Source organism: Volvox carteri, assembly GCF_000143455.1.
Source record: "Volvox carteri f. nagariensis unplaced genomic scaffold VOLCAscaffold_3, whole genome shotgun sequence".
In the NCBI taxonomy this organism is placed as follows: Eukaryota; Viridiplantae; Chlorophyta; class Chlorophyceae; order Chlamydomonadales; family Volvocaceae; genus Volvox; species Volvox carteri.
In genome coordinates, this window is record NW_003307546.1 from 203,350 (window position 1) to 218,306 (window position 14,957).

Sequence of the window (14,957 nt, forward strand, 5' to 3'; positions counted from 1 at the left end):
CACCGTCGGGGGGCTGGCGGGTGGGGAGTCCAAGGACGACTTCTGGCGGGTGGTGTCCCAGTGTACGGCAGGTCTTCCCGCCGGCAAACCCCGCTACGTGATGGGGATTGGCTACCCTCTGGACATTGTCGTGTGTTCGGCGCTGGGGGCGGACATGTTCGATTCGGTGTACCCTACCCGGACTGCCCGATTTGGTGTGACACTAGTGCCCGAGGTGGGAGGGGTGGGTGGGGTGGGGAGAGGCCCCTCTCATGCGGGCAGCTCGCGGCGTCATCACCATCATGAACCGAACCTTTCCCCCCACCCTCCCCTTCCCTTGGAAGCCCAACAGGTCCCAAACCTGCCCTCCTGCGGCTGCTACTGCTGCTACTGCTGCTATTGACAGTTAAAGGTTTATAATCTTACACCACTCGCACCGTCCCAGCACCTTCTCCCCCTCACCTCCCTCACCTCCCTCACCGCCCCTCAGGGTACTCTCAAGCTCAAGAACTCCATTTATGCGCGGGACTTCCGGCCCCTGGACCCCGGCTGTAGCTGCATGGTGTGTCAGCGCTACAGCCGGGCCTACCTGCACAATGTGGTGACCCGGGGGGCCATATCCTCCGCCGCCATACTGGTGACGTACCATAACGTGGCGTATACTCAGTCACTGACACGAGGCATGAGGCAGGCCATCGAGGTAGAGGGGAGAAAAGGGGGGAGGGGGTAGCCGAAGGAGTCGTTTTGGGCCCTAGGATGGTGGTGGTGGTGGTGGTGGTGATTATGTGTCGGGCAGGGAAGGGATTGTTGCCAGCGGTGGGGTTGCGGTCCTCTCACCACCTCCTCCCGGGGTTGCCTCACCGGGTGGCCAGACCGGGAAGGTTTGTGTATGAGTCCCTCTCCTCCCCACCTGCCCTTACGTCCCCCCCCTTCAGGAGCAGCGCTTCCCCGAGTGGGTTCGGAACTACTTGAAGACCATGTTTCCCAAGGTGTGTGTGTGTATGGGGTTCGGCCGTACGGGTGGATGTTTGAAGGGGGGAGTGGAGGGCTGGATGGGGGGTGTCTGTGTGCGGGGGAGGGAGCGGGTGCCGGTAGCCGGGAGTGTAGTGTGTGGATGTTCTTTTGGGGGGATAGGATGGGGTGTTTTGGACGGCGAGGGGTCCCAACCTAGGAGGAGGAGGGGGAGGAGGAGGACGACGGGGGCAGGAGGACGGAAAGGGTCTGAATAAACGGTGGCGTCTCTCACCATCCCCCCTTCCCCCTCCTCCCCCTCCTCCTCCTCTCCACGACGCTCCCTGAGGCGCTTCGACAGCATGCTCCCTTCATCACGACCTCTTCCTCAGAGTGGAACGCGGTCACACAGCGTCACAACACCGCCAACAGCCCCCTTCCACATCTCCCGCCACCGCCAACCTCGACGAATCCTGACCTTCATTCCCGCCACTGCCTTCGCACCCCATCCCCCTCCTCCACCCCCCTATCCCCTGCCCCCTACCACCCACCGATGTGCCCACAGGGCGATGTCCCCGGCTGGGTGCGGGACGCCATGGCGGCTGCGGACGTCAGTTTGGAGGGGGTGGTGGCGGAGGACCTACCATCACCACCACCGTCAACAGCTCTTGCTGCTGCTGCTGCTGCTGCTACAGCTGCTGCTGCTCCCTCCCCCGCCCCACCGGCCGAGCAGTAGCAGCAGCAGCTGTAGTGTTTGTAGTGGGGCTGTCGACCTCGGGAAACTGTGTGGGCGGGAGGAGGTGACGCGTATGTGACATAACGTGACGTGGTTGTTTAAGCAGCGAGTGTGTGAGCACAGAACGCGTCACACCGGGTGTGGTTGGGTTTGGCCGTGTCGCGTCGTGTCGGATGGGTCGTGTCCGGGGCTGTCTACCCGGGGAGGATGAGGATGGGCTCTATGACGTGCTCGACATGCTGGCGAGGTTTTCAGGTGGGTCGGTGTGTTCGGAGTGCTTCTTTGAGGAGAACGATAGGGCGGCGGGAGAGGAGGAAGGGAGGGGAGGGCAGGGGCGCTGAGACGGGAGATTGCAGGGCACGGATGGAGCTGTGAAGCTGCCAACGGGGTTCTTCTGCATGTACGGGATGAATCGTACAACATGGGGCGCATGGAAAGAAGTAGGCGAATCAGGAATAGAACGGTTTGTGCGTGTGTGTGTGTGTGTGCGTGTGTGTTGCATGGCCGCAGGATTAGGCTGATGACATCCAACCAATTATGGTACCTACAACAATGCGCCCATACACGACCAGATAGAACATGTGGGCGGGGAACTGAAGTGCTGAACCCAGAACGGTGACGTAGCTGAAGGGGGGTATTGCAGACAAAAGCCCGAGCGGAGAGCCTCCGTGCCGGCGAGGTGCTGCCGTTACGGTGCCGTACGGTGCTGCCGTTACGCCGATGTAAGTTTCTGTGGTGATGCTTCAGACGTGTATGAAGAAGGCCGCGGCAATGGAGGAGGGGGGAAAGGGGGAGGGTCCGGTCGCGATGGGAATCCCCTGTCGTCTCAGTAAAGCCGTCCTGACGAAAGCCGTCCTGATGTATAGCCACGTGTTGTTGATGCACTGCACATGGCGCATGTTGTGAACGGATTGCTGTAACTGCGGCCTGCCGGTGTAGATCCATATCCGTCAGTCTGTTTGTCTGTATGTCTGTCTTCCCTCAGTCTTGTTTGGCCTCTCCCTATGTTGCGGAGGCAGGGTGAGAACTCTGCTGTGCGACGTGCGACCAGTCCTCTCACTGCAACAGGTAGGGGGTAGAGTAAGACTGCGAATGTGCGGTGCACATACCCCACCCCGGTGGCTGTGCTGCCCCCGCTTGCTGCACAAGGGGCGAGTCCGTTTCGGCGCCGAGGGAGCTGATACCCTCTGACTTTGCCAAAGGGACATTGGTCGCACCTGGTACAGGTGGCTTCAGCGCAATGCCGTTTGTCATTGGCGTGCTGCAGCGACGGTGCCTAGGTTGTCACTTCACAGTTCGCGACGGGTGCGGGAGGCAGATGCTGCAAGCACATTGGCCGGGCACATCAAGATGAGAGCGGATGAGTATTGCGGCCATCCTGCGTGTAGCTTTGTAACAGCAGCAAGGATGGCGCCAACAGCCGTGGCACTGAGTGGCAGGTGAGCGAGGCTCATTCCCGCACCCACCCACCCACCCCGCCCCTAAATAGACCCCCTCTTCCCCCTCACGAAGTCGTTGACACCGAGATGCCAACCGATATGTACAACACCGCCTCGCGAGGCCAGGATTGGCAATATGGCCATTGCCATAATCCATCTTCAAGCCCAATTCATCCGTGCTGTTTGGCAAACAGAAGAAACATGTCCAGAGCAACCTCATACACTCGCCGAAACAGAAAAGCTTCACCACCGAGCCCAATCCAACACCCGACCCTACTTTCCTTGGCCGCCCAAGACCTGCACAACCGACTAAATCAAGAAACCATCGTCATCGCCTGCCGCGCTCTCTATCCCGACCAACCCCTAATATCTACAGCCCAGTCCAGCCCAGGCATCCCAGCGCCTGGCTAACCACTAGCTACACGTGCCCTCCCCCTCTCTCTTCCTCCCTCCCCCCCTCCCACACACACACTGCCAAGACATCAAAACGGTCCCGACACTGTCTGCTCGCTCTGACGGAACTCGCGCAGGATGACGGGGACCGAGGTGGGGGGCACCATGCCGAACTCCGTAACCACCATGGTCACGTACTCGGCAGGCATCAGGTCGTACTTGAGGTTCAGCAGTCGCAGCCGCGGGTGCTCGCTCCAACCCTGCAGCAGTAGCAGTGCCGTGCCATGCCCCGATTAACGGTGTCTTATTGCGTTTGGAGGACCAACAGGCAAAATTGCCGGGGCCCAGGGACATTAAGAAACCATGTCTAGGTAGACGTGGCTATGACCCACCGCCTCTAATGCCTAGTGCCGCAATCATTTCCCATCTCGACTGGTCGCCCACCGTAATCGTTAATGCACACGTGGCACTCGGCACCATGGTGGCAAACACACACATTCACACACCGGCGTAGCTCAAGTTGGTAGAGCACCGGGCTGGATAATCAGCAAAACATCTGGAGTTCAAATCCCAGAAACGGTAGCTAGCTTTATGGGAAGATGTGGGTTCGGATCCCGCCGCTGGTCATCCCCCCACCCGGGTGAAACGGATCGGGGTGTCGAATGCTGCTGGAGCCACCGGTGCCAACCGCCACCTTGCGAATCCTGCCGCCCGGTAACATTATCCAACCACCATCTGGTATACAGCCTGGTCCAGGCCCTATGCAGAACTATTCCTCCGCCACTGTTCCGTGGCAGTGTATAGGTCTTCATATCGGGCTCCCACTCCTCCCTCCTGCCGCCCGGCGCACTGGGGGACCCCGGTGTGAGTGCATTGGTAGATCGCGCAGCTGTAGAGGATGCCCTCGGTGGAACGGAGGTTGCTTGGCATCTGAGCTACTGGCGTATGTAGCTGGCTTATAGGATTCGAACAGACGACGGCGCCTTGCGTTAAGGGAGAACGGTTACGACTCCGACCGATACAACGCCCCTTTCATGATGGAGCGCTTCGGCGGTGTTTCTCCTTGGCCAGCGTCAGGCCGGAATCGATGTGTAACAGAAATACACACACTCTTTCTCATACACACATAACACACACACACTCACTCGCTCACACACAAGCGCATACACTCTCGCCAGCTCCCCCCGGCGCCCCTCACCCACGTACGTACGGGCGTACCTCCAGTGCCGTGACCTCAGGCTTTCCCGACACCACCGCCAGGGCCTCCGGATCGCCCAGCTCGTTGTGCGTGATGCTGTCCAGCTGCACCCGCTCGTTGAACTTGTGCGTCTCGCAGCAAATCATGACCGGCTTGCTGTGCGCGTGCGCCATCATTGCCACCGCCGCAGTGCCGGCTCGCGACAGGACGGTGCCGTTGGACAGCACAGCCGCGGCGCCCAGGAACACCTGTCAATCACACCATCACCATCAACACGGGGCCCCGGGGAGGCACGCGCGCGACCTCTTGACACTTAACATCAACCTAATGCAGGAGTCACCTTGTTTGCATGGCGGCGGCAACAGCTAGCTTTGCACCGCACAGCACGACCCACCAACTGGCTGGCCCCACCACCCTTCCACATAGCATGGGATAGAGGAGGAACCTAACCACACCACCATAGAAGCTGTATTTGGGCTCTGCATTTCAAAGTCTCAATCTATTCCGGATTGTGCTTGTTTGCAAAATCTGGAAGCAAAACTGCTTTGCTTTACAAACTAAGTTAATAGGATTATACTTTTTTCTGCATTCTCTTTCTCTCCCTGTACCGGGTGGTTCCAGTTGATTCCACAAGAAGTACTTCTTGTTGCGCAGCAGCAACGGCAGCACCCGCCAGGGGCCTCTCAAGAGGCCTCAGGGAGGACTGCGGGGCCCCCGGGCCGCCGCCGCCATGACGACGTGCAACCCACACCCACACCCACACCCACAGCCGCACACACCTTGGTGACCTCCCTGATAATGTACGAGGCGGCGTTCAGGTGGACGTAGGTGCAGGGGATGCCAGCCGCCATGAGCCGAGCAAGAGTGGCCCGGCCCTCCAGCTCCGGTCGCGAGTCCATCACCACAACCCGGAAGGACTTGCCCGCCCCGGCCGCCTCCACCAGCGCCCGCTGCACCACGTGTGAGGCGGCGTAGGTGAGGATGACGTCTCCTTGTGCCTCCACCTTGGCCACCGCGTAGCTGACCAGCTGCTTGTCCGCGCTGTCGATACGGGCGTTTATGTAGTCCGCAATCTCCTGTCACGGCAGGGGGACCAACGCAAGGCAAGGCAGGTTTTTCCTATGCAAGGAGGGTTGCAGGCTGCCGTGGGATACACAGGACACAAGAGGAGGATGCCACACAAGGGGGGTCGAACCCGCACCTTGTTGTGCAACTGGAACATGCTGCGAACGTTCTAATGCGCATCGGACGCGGTTCGCTTGGGCTGCGGTCGTGGAAGATTTCTCACACACCAGATAGACAGAGATTCCTTGAACTTCTCGACACACCATCCCCACGCCATGGTCCGGTCCTTCAGGACAGTCCACCCAGCGTAGAACGGCAGGAGTGCAGCGGCACTCCTCCCCCCCTTCCCCCCCCCGGGAAACGCTAAAAAGAACATACTACATAACAAAAAGGGAGAGGGTAATAGGAAATAAAATTGCGAAGTATTTTGGCATTGATTCATATCTGGATGCAAAGAACTCGACTAGAGCCCCCTGAATGCGCACGTTCCTCCACCGGCCGCACCGCCCACAGAGCTCCCCTCCCTCGTCGCGGCCTCCGCCATCCCCGCCTGCCACCCACCTGCTCCAGCAACTCCTTGGCCTCGCCCTCGGGCATGTCGGGCGAGATTGTGGAGATGCGCAGCTTGAGGTGGCGGATGGCGTTGCCCATGCCCACACTCAGCGGCCGACACACCACCAGAAAGTTGACGTGGTCGTTCAGGTGGCGCAGCAGGTCGCGGGGCAGCTCCTTGCCCTCGGGGGTGGTGTAGTCGCGAATTACCTGGTGCGATCAGTGGGTAAGGGGGGGCCCAGCCACGGTGTGACGGTTTGCATCGGAGGTTTCAACAGGCCAGGCGGGATGGCGCGGGTCCCCAAGGGCTCTCATATGGTGCAAACATGGTGGAAAAAATGTAGACCCGGTTCAGGTCGCAAGGCAAGTCGAGGCCTCCATGGCGCAGTGAGGACTTGCCACTCAGTGCCAAGCTCCCTGGTGTCGCCCCGTCCTATTGTCATTGTTCCCCAGGCCTAACCCACGCAGCCCGACCCAACCATCACGAATCCCCCTCCGCCCTATGATGGTGAACCACACAGTGCCGTAGGTACGATACAGCGCTGGCACTCCCGTCTCCTTTAGTGTAGCCTACGCCCATCGTCTCTTCTTCCAAAGTCCGAGCTACCCTCCCCCTCCCCTTCTACCACCTGCCCTTCTAGCTGCTGCTGCTGCCGCTCACCTGGCACAGCGCATTGAGCATCGCCAGGCAGCGCGCGTTCGCGCCGCGGATGGAGCCATCCGCGTACCGCATTCCGAGCTGCAGTATGGCTGGGTGGATGTTGCCGATGGCAGGCTGCTGCAGCAGGCTGGACACCGTGGTCCGCTTGTACTGCTGAAGGTGCGCAAAGAGCTCCGTCGAGCTGAGCGACACGGCCTTGGGGTCCTTCTTCTTCTTGGGCGCCGCCGCTCCGGCTCCGGAACTGTCCCGGTCGACAGCCCCCGACGCCGACGCCGAGTTGGGACCGGATCCCGCACCTCCCCCCGCGCTATCCGTGCGACGCTCGGGTTCGGACCTGGGGCGACAAAGGCACGAGCCGCCCGAGCGGCAGATGGTGGGACTGCGGCTTTGCAGTTGAACTAATCTCCACCTTCAATAGAAACGTCAGCTTAACGAGCTGATACTTCTGGCGCCGGCGCGTGCGCGGTGAAGTGCTGAATATGCCCCAATGGTAGGCATCCACAGGAGGGAGAGAAACATGTAGAGCAATAACCCCCCGGTGCTTCGGCCCCTCGTTAACATTATCCAGGGAGCGGATGTGACAATGGCCCAAGTCCCAGTCAGGCCCCAGCGCACCTTCCAGCGGCAGCTGCTGCCGAGGGTTTGCCGCTGCTTGGCCTGGCCTCCGCCACCCCTGCGCCTCCACGGCCGCCCCTTCCCGCCTCCCCAGCTGCCGCTGCTCCCTTAGACGGCTTGTTGTCCACGACTGGCGCCCCAGTCCCGGCCTTCTGTGCGGCCTTGGCCGCCCGCTGGCTCTCCTGCAGCGCCCGCCGTTCCGCCTTGGTCATCTCGCGCTGGGGCTTGGGCCCCTTGGGTGCGCCATCCCCCGGCAGTGCGCCGCCTTGGGCGCCGTGGTGGCCCTGCCCAGCATGCTGCCCCGCCGGCATGGACGCGGCCCCACCGCCGCCGTGCCCGGCAAAGGGCGTCGACTGGGGTGTAGCTGCAGGCGGCGTGCGAGAGGTGGACGCCTCCAGGGAAAATAGGCCTGTGCGGGGGAGAGCGCAGGGCCGCCACCAGTCGCAGGGGCTCAGGGACCGGGAACACGCCGATAGCGCAATAGCGGCAGACTCTTATCTGTGCAGCCTGCGATCCATCCTCCGTGCATGATATTCACTCCCACAGGCGTTGCGCACGAATGAATGTCGCATGAAGGGATTGCCGGCCTGCGACATTCATTCGTGCACAACACCTGTGCACATTCAAAGGCCGGCGATGCCGACACCTCCACACCCCCACATCAAGGTGCCCGGGACAGTTAGTCAACGCGCCCAGCAGGTCGCCTGCCTTTACGCCCGACCCACACAAAAGAAAGCCAGACCCTGAGGAGCTCCCCGCGGTGTCGCAGCCCCCCACCAGCTCTCATCCTCACCCGAGGATATGGACGCCTCCGAGTTCATGCTGGCCTGCGAGGCCACCTTGATCAGCCCCTGGTGGGAGGCCTCCGCCTTCTCAGCATGCTGGATGGGGCGAGGGGCGGACGTGGGCTGCACGGCCCGAACTGCTGCTGGCCCCGGAGCTGCAGGCAAGGTCACTTAGTTTGTTAGTCAGTTAGTTAGTTGGAACAGTGCGGTGCGGCAGCAGCATCTGAAGCGCGGTTTATTGGTGGCGTCATGGCTTGCCCGGGCATTGTTATTCAGGCTATTGATGGGTGCAAAGAAAGCCCCCCCGCCCGCGCCACAAGGGTTTTCGTCGTGTTATGCAAGCGCCCAACGCAATGGCGGCGAGGTTGGTTGGCGTTTTTGATATCACCGGCGAAGAGGACATAGATTCAGTATGGAAAGCCTGACTGTTCACGACTGACCTTCCCCTGCTGCGTGTGGGCCACCTGCTCCTGGCCCTGCCTGCGACGTCGTGGTTGTACCAGACGTGTCCTGCGGTGCATGCCCAGATGCACCAGCAACAAGAACGTTCACCACCGCTGGCACAAGCGTACGATACAGCAGTTGTCCCCCCTTATGGACCATTAAACTGGCCTTTGCCGTACCAGAGCGCGAACAGGAACATCGGGGGCTGCAGTAGCGCGTGATCCATGCGACGGTTCCCTCTGCAGAGAATACCCACGCACCAGGTTAAGAGGCCGCAACCCAGGTTTAACGGTTAACTCAAGGCAAAACATGCCCTTCAAACCGTATTATTTTACAGACCTGGAATGACGGTGGAATGATAACAGGCGTAGGTGAGCCGGCCGTCATTGAAGCTTGGAGCAAGGACGGCTGGGTTGGGGATGGCGAGGCACCTTCCACATGGAATCCTACGACCTGCTTTACAGGTTGTTGCTGAAAGCCCGTCATAATCCCAAGCTCCTGGCCACTAGGAGCTCAACCCCAAGCCTGAACTCGGTCGGCGCCGCACAACCTGCTTTCCTTTGGTTAATTTTAGTTGAAATAATCCGGAGCAAAATATCTGCATAACCGAACCCGTTATGAATGCTTCGCAAAGGCAAGAATATTTCTTACCTCTATCCCGTACTATCGGCCAAGCTTTTTGCATGGCGATAGGACATGTCATTCTACAAACTACCATTGACACGATACATGCTTCAGGTCTCCCGATAGTCGATGTCAAAGTAAAGCTGCTGCAACTAGTCGATCCCCGCCTTTCCTGAGAGAACTTCGTTTCGCTTGTAACTTCAAATACCATCATGTCCTCTATGCTTAGATATTGCTTTATTAGCGAATGGCTGGATCCATCGTCTGGCGTCCTCTGGAAGTATCAGCTGTTTTGGTACCCGGAAACAAAGGAAGTCGAGATGGTGAGAGGCGGACTTTGTTGAATGGCTGCGGGAGGAAGCAACTTATGAGTATTTTGTGATAACTTCGACGCAATCCTATGTCGCAAGTGCACATGTCATCCTATGGTTTGGCTTGCGCTTGGTGCGCGTGGCCTGTGTATTTATGAATCTTATGCCAATTTTATGTCGAGGTCCTTACTCAGCCAAAGTGTTAGGACGCAACTGTGCGCGGCCCAATGACATGTATTTTGTGAGCCCTCCAGGTGGATATTAAGAACCGGCGGCATTTCCTTAAGCGCACAAAGTATGAGGAGCTTAGGTCGTCGCTGCTGTACATTGGCAGCATGGTCACTATATTTGGCAGGTGAGGTGGGGTTCAAACCCTTCGTGCCGCCGCCGCCCTGCTCGTGGTCACATCGCAAATTCCGGGACAACTCGCGTGTGTCCTGGTGCGCAGGCAGTTGAAACTAACAGAGTATGGCGACGACTTCACCCGCAACTCCATTGAGAGCCAGACGGAAAGGTGGGCTCGGGAGAAAGCGCGCTGCTGATGGGGGTTGCCACGCGGTACCACACGCCCACAAGAGGCTGCATTCCTTAGGTCGCCTACACGCACTTCCTATACAGGTAGCAACATTGGCGGCTGGGTTGATAACAGCGACCCCCGCGGCAATCCATCGGCAATTGACTGTCCAGGGGCCGAACCATGTATTTATGGAGTGCACTTTCGGATTGGTTTGGGGGGGCAGCGCCCTATGGCCCTTAGAGGCCTGACCCAGCCTTTGTCTGTCGCTCATGCGCAGGACCCTGGCCATGATTAAGCCTGACGCGTACAAACACATGGGCAAGATTATAGACGCAATCTGCCAGAGCGGCTTCCTAATCAGGTGAGCAGCGCCTCGCTAACATATGGGCTATTGTGGGTCCTTAGGTCCTTTGCGGACAGACTCCAGCCAGCAGCCGGAGCAGAGACACATCTCACTCACTGCCCCTGGTGCATATATGATTCATATCTCCTTAACCCTATCATAATCACCACACCTCACCACCACCACCGTCACTACCGCTGGCCTGCAGATCAGCTGGTCACCTATAGGCGACAATCTCGTATTGTATTAGGTAGGGACGGTCCTCACCTGTCCTCATACGAGATTGTCGCCTATAGGTGACCAGACATTTTACGCAAGCCCCCACCGCGCCCGTGTTGAGTGTTACACACCGGTGGACGACCCGGGTGGAGGAGCAGCTGCTGCTGCTCCAACGCCGGTGTGTAACACTCAACACGGGTGCGGTGGGGGCTTGCGGCCTCTTGCACAACTTCGTCCCAACATGTCCACCAAATACACCGAGTTACGCGCATAGCAGCAGTCCCCCAGCTGGGATTTGGCACTTGTGCACTGTACATGGCAGCATTCGGCCCTTTTTTCGTATTCCAACCAAACCCCCTTTCAGCCGCGCCTTAATCCCTGACCGGCCCATCTTGCTGTCCAACCCACCTGATGGCATGCGCACAGCAAGCTGCGTGTGGCCAAGCTGTCCAAGGAGGAGGCGGAGGCCTTTTACGCGGTGCACCGGGGGAAGCCTTTTTACGAGCGGCTCACCGACTTCATGTCCAGCGGCCGCATCTGCGCGATGGAGCTTGTGGCCCCGGGGGCCATCCGCAAGTGGCGCGAGCTGCTGGGGCCGACGGACAGCAACCAGGTGCCCCGGGATTGTGGCTGGACGGCTGACAGGGAGCCGGCCGGTGGCGGTATAGTGGTGGTGGTGGTGGTGGTGGTGGTGCGGCCCGGCTGGCTCGGGGTCTGGGAGGGATCTTGTGCGCATCAGGAGGGTGGGGCTACGTTACATGGTTGGGTGCGGTGTGGACGCCGTGTGGATAAGAGCTTCATAGTGGGTGGGGGAAGATTGCGCGTGACTACAAGGCGGTTGGGGCTAGAATGGAAAAAAAGGGCGGCGCCAGGTGTTTCTGGCTCTTTGGCGAAGCATCACGTGACGTGAAAGTTGCCCTTCGCATGCGTGGCCGTCTCAATTACCGTCGCCGTGCCGCGTGAAGTGTGTAGCTAGAAGTCCCCCCGATTTTTTCTTCCGGTGAGTTGTGGCAAAGGAGCCGTGCTCCCAGGGGTTTGCATGCAACGAGCTCAGAAATAATTGGCGCTCGCATGGGGCTTTGCTGCCGCTGCACCTGCTGCTGCTGCTGCTGCTGCGAGGAGGGGAGTAATGGTCGGTCGCTCTCGTGGCCCTCCTTCCTGTACGGAAGGCCCACTCCTCTGAGGTGGTCGCTTCTTCTGGTGTTGCCAGTTGGCCAGTTGGGAGACGTTACCCGCGAGTCAGTTAGGGACGACAGGATGAGCCACAATATGGGCATTAGGAGGCCACAATATGGCACTCGCGCAAGGCGGGCCTTACTTGCACTGTTGCCAGGATGGACCTGGCACAAGGGGGACAACCTGCCAGGCAGCAGTAGCAGTAGCAACGTAGCACGTTCCGTATGGTGTGACAGAAGCTTTAACCCCCCCCCGTCGGCTGATTCCCCCTCCCGTCCCGTCGACCCTTTTCGTGAAAAGGCTCGCGCCGAGGCGCCCTCCTCCATACGCGCCCAATTCGGGACCGACAAGTCGTACAATGCCTGCCACGGCTCCGACGCGCCGGAGACGGCGGCTGAGGAGTGTGCGTTCTTCTTCGGGCGGGATCGCTACCCGGGCAAGTGCGATGTGGCCCGCAACACGACTCTGTGCCTGGTGAAGCCGCACGTGGTGGCGGATGGCGGCGCGGGGCTGGTGGTGGACATGATCCAGGACGTGTTTGACATCACCGCGGCGCAGCTGTTCACGCTGGACCGTAACGCTGCGGCGGAGGTGCGCTGCAGGGAGGGGCGTAGTGAGGCAGATGAGGGGCGGGGAGCTGGCTTGGCACTGGGTGTCAGAATGGGACTGGGGTTAAGGTGCCGCCTAAAGCTACAGGTGTTGGTGATGGGACTTGCGTTTCGCCGATAGCGAAAGGGCCACATTCCCTTTGTTTCGCTTGCTCCACAGTGCCAGCAAGGTCCTGGCCTGGGCCTGGGCCGGCTGTTGCAAGACGCGGTGTTGGTGGGAGACCAGCGAATTGTCGATTTGCTGGGTTGAACAGGTGCAACGGCTTGCAAGCTACCCATTACACAATGCCAGGGGAAGGACTTGAGCGGGATGACCTTAGCACGTCCCATATACTCCTACATCGTCAGGCCTACAAGCTTGCCCCCCACCTCACCCTTTCCACCTAGTCATTCCCTGGCTGCCTGTTTGTTGGTTGCGCCCTCCTTTACAACCGTTTAGTTCTACGAGGTGTACAAGGGCGTGCTGAACGCCGGCGAGTTCAACGCCATGGTGGACCACCTCACCAGCGGGCCGGTGCTGGCGCTGGAGGTGGCGGACCGAGACGGAGCAAGCAGTGTGGAGCCATTCCGGCAGCTGTCGGGTCCCATGGACCCCGAACTGGCCCGTGTGCTGCGGCCGGACTCGCTGCGGGCACGCTTTGGGCTCAACACGATCAAGAACGGCGTCCACTGCTCGGATCTGGAGGAGGACGGCGTGCTGGAGGTCAACTACTTCTTCACGATTCTGCCGCAATCTTAACCAGCAGAGGGTGTGCGGACCTCCAAAGCTCGGAACATGAATATGCGGTTATGAAGGGAGCATAATGTGGGGCCGGGTGGGGTAGATTAGGGAAAGTGCGACCGCTGGGGAGCCGGTGCTGTGGAGCGTGCTGGAGAGACCAAAAGGTTGGCACGTACATAGAACGCCAGGTATGCATATGTGGGTATGGCGGTGGGTGGCAATGGCCATGCGGATTGTGTGGGCTTGCGGCAAGTGCTGCCAGAAGGCCTGCAACCCTGCATCCACCTGCCGTATTGCTGTACAGTTCTTGCCGTCGTATCCCAGTCCTGGGTTCGTGCACTCAGGATTACATCCTGTAAAGAAAGCTTTTTCATATGACTGTGCGTAATCCATTTCGATCCGGCTCAAGTGAAAACCTTCGTTTGCGGCTAGGTGCTATCCTTCGACAAAAAAGTTCCGGACTCTTTTCTTTCTGGATATAATGTGCTCAGTTCTGGCGGTGAAGGCATTAAGGGTATCTTGTCTTCTAACAAACGCGACGACATCAGCAGCAGCTAACGTACTTCGCTACTATGGAAGTGACTCAACACTTGCAGATACAGTAACAACTAGCACCAGAAGTCTGGAAACGGAGCACCGATGTGGGGCCCCCATCGCGTTCGGCAGGTGTAGCTTGGGAGATGCATCAAATGCATTTAGCGTGCCACAGTTATGCGCAACGCCTAAAAAAAAGGTATTCTGAGCGGCGCTATCTTTATTTTGTTGCCCGTATAAGAAGCGTATGCGTGCCTGAAGCGCAGTTGACACTCTATCGTCGTGGGAATCGTCGTGTATGGTACTGGCTGAAGCGGAAGCACGAGTACGCGAAATGCACGTGAGTATAAAATTAAAGATTGGTACACGCGGTTTGCGTTGGTAACCGTATTTGTGTTGCGGACGCAACCCGGAGGAGATAGCTTGCCTTTTTCCTTATCAGGTTCTGTGGGGAGCTATCCGGGCGTAACCATATGTTCAGCGGCGCGGCTGGCAATTCACTTTGCACGGGACAGTGCGTGGAGGCACCCACCGAGACCGTCAAGTACCCGCCGGAGTACAGGCCACCGTGCTGAGCCGTGCCTGCGCAACCAGTCCCGAGTTGTATATGGTCACGAACGTTATAGGAGATGTGAAGCCTGATGTTACAGCATTAAACGGAAATGATGATTCGCGCGCGTTACCTGCGCGCGTCAGGACGCGCGCGGATATTTGGTTAGACGTACAGGACCATCCCCCTCAGCATTGGGACCTGATGCTGTCACGGAGATGGGAATAGACTGCGATGCAGCTGGCGCACTATCTTCCAGCGGGGCCCTGCCGGCAACGAGCGCTCACCAACAATGAAACAACCACTTTGGCATGGGCTCTGCATCAAAGTCCTGGACCATATCTCCTGGCGATTGTAATGCACATCGATTTTAGGGAGGGTCCCGATGCCTCTGTATCCTTCTCAAAGCCTTTTCCAACGCACCAATGCCTTATGGTTCCTGGAGGACCTTACCGTGCCGGAAACCGGCCAGCTACCATGTACGCAAAAACACTACTCGAGCTGCGCCACCACGTCCCCGGTCAACCGAGAGCCTG

General features: G+C 59.1%; 3 protein-coding genes across 3 annotated transcripts in view; 2 read left to right on the forward strand and 1 right to left on the reverse strand.

The window, feature by feature from the left end:
• VOLCADRAFT_55892 (uncharacterized protein) overlaps positions 1-1,666 on the forward strand; it is a gene marked incomplete at both ends in the record, with an annotated part of 5,757 nt that extends 4,091 nt beyond the window's left edge. Inside the window, 4 exons of the mRNA XM_002946300.1 lie at positions 35-214; positions 470-679; positions 915-968; positions 1,496-1,666. Coding sequence (XP_002946346.1) covers positions 35-214; positions 470-679; positions 915-968; positions 1,496-1,666 — 615 coding nt within the window. The remainder of the gene's footprint in view (positions 1-34; positions 215-469; positions 680-914; positions 969-1,495) is intronic.
• Positions 1,667-3,587: 1,921 nt separating this feature from the next.
• Positions 3,588-7,157, reverse strand: eif2B (eukaryotic translation initiation factor 2B delta; the record flags this gene model as incomplete). The annotated part of the gene is made up of 5 exons (XM_002946469.1): positions 3,588-3,758; positions 4,717-4,944; positions 5,476-5,772; positions 6,323-6,523; positions 6,975-7,157. Coding segments are annotated over 5 exons (1,080 nt in total), but the record flags the coding sequence as incomplete, so codon positions are not given.
• A 2,506-nt stretch (positions 7,158-9,663) lies between these two features.
• Positions 9,664-13,709, forward strand: VOLCADRAFT_79018 (uncharacterized protein; the record flags this gene model as incomplete). Its single annotated transcript, XM_002946301.1, has 7 exons — positions 9,664-9,765; positions 10,008-10,108; positions 10,202-10,267; positions 10,548-10,631; positions 11,259-11,445; positions 12,309-12,599; positions 13,056-13,709. The coding sequence occupies 7 exons, from the start codon at positions 9,664-9,666 to the stop codon at positions 13,353-13,355; spliced, it is 1,131 nt and encodes a 376-aa protein (XP_002946347.1). The 3' UTR covers positions 13,356-13,709.
• Positions 13,710-14,957: the final 1,248 nt, after the last annotated feature.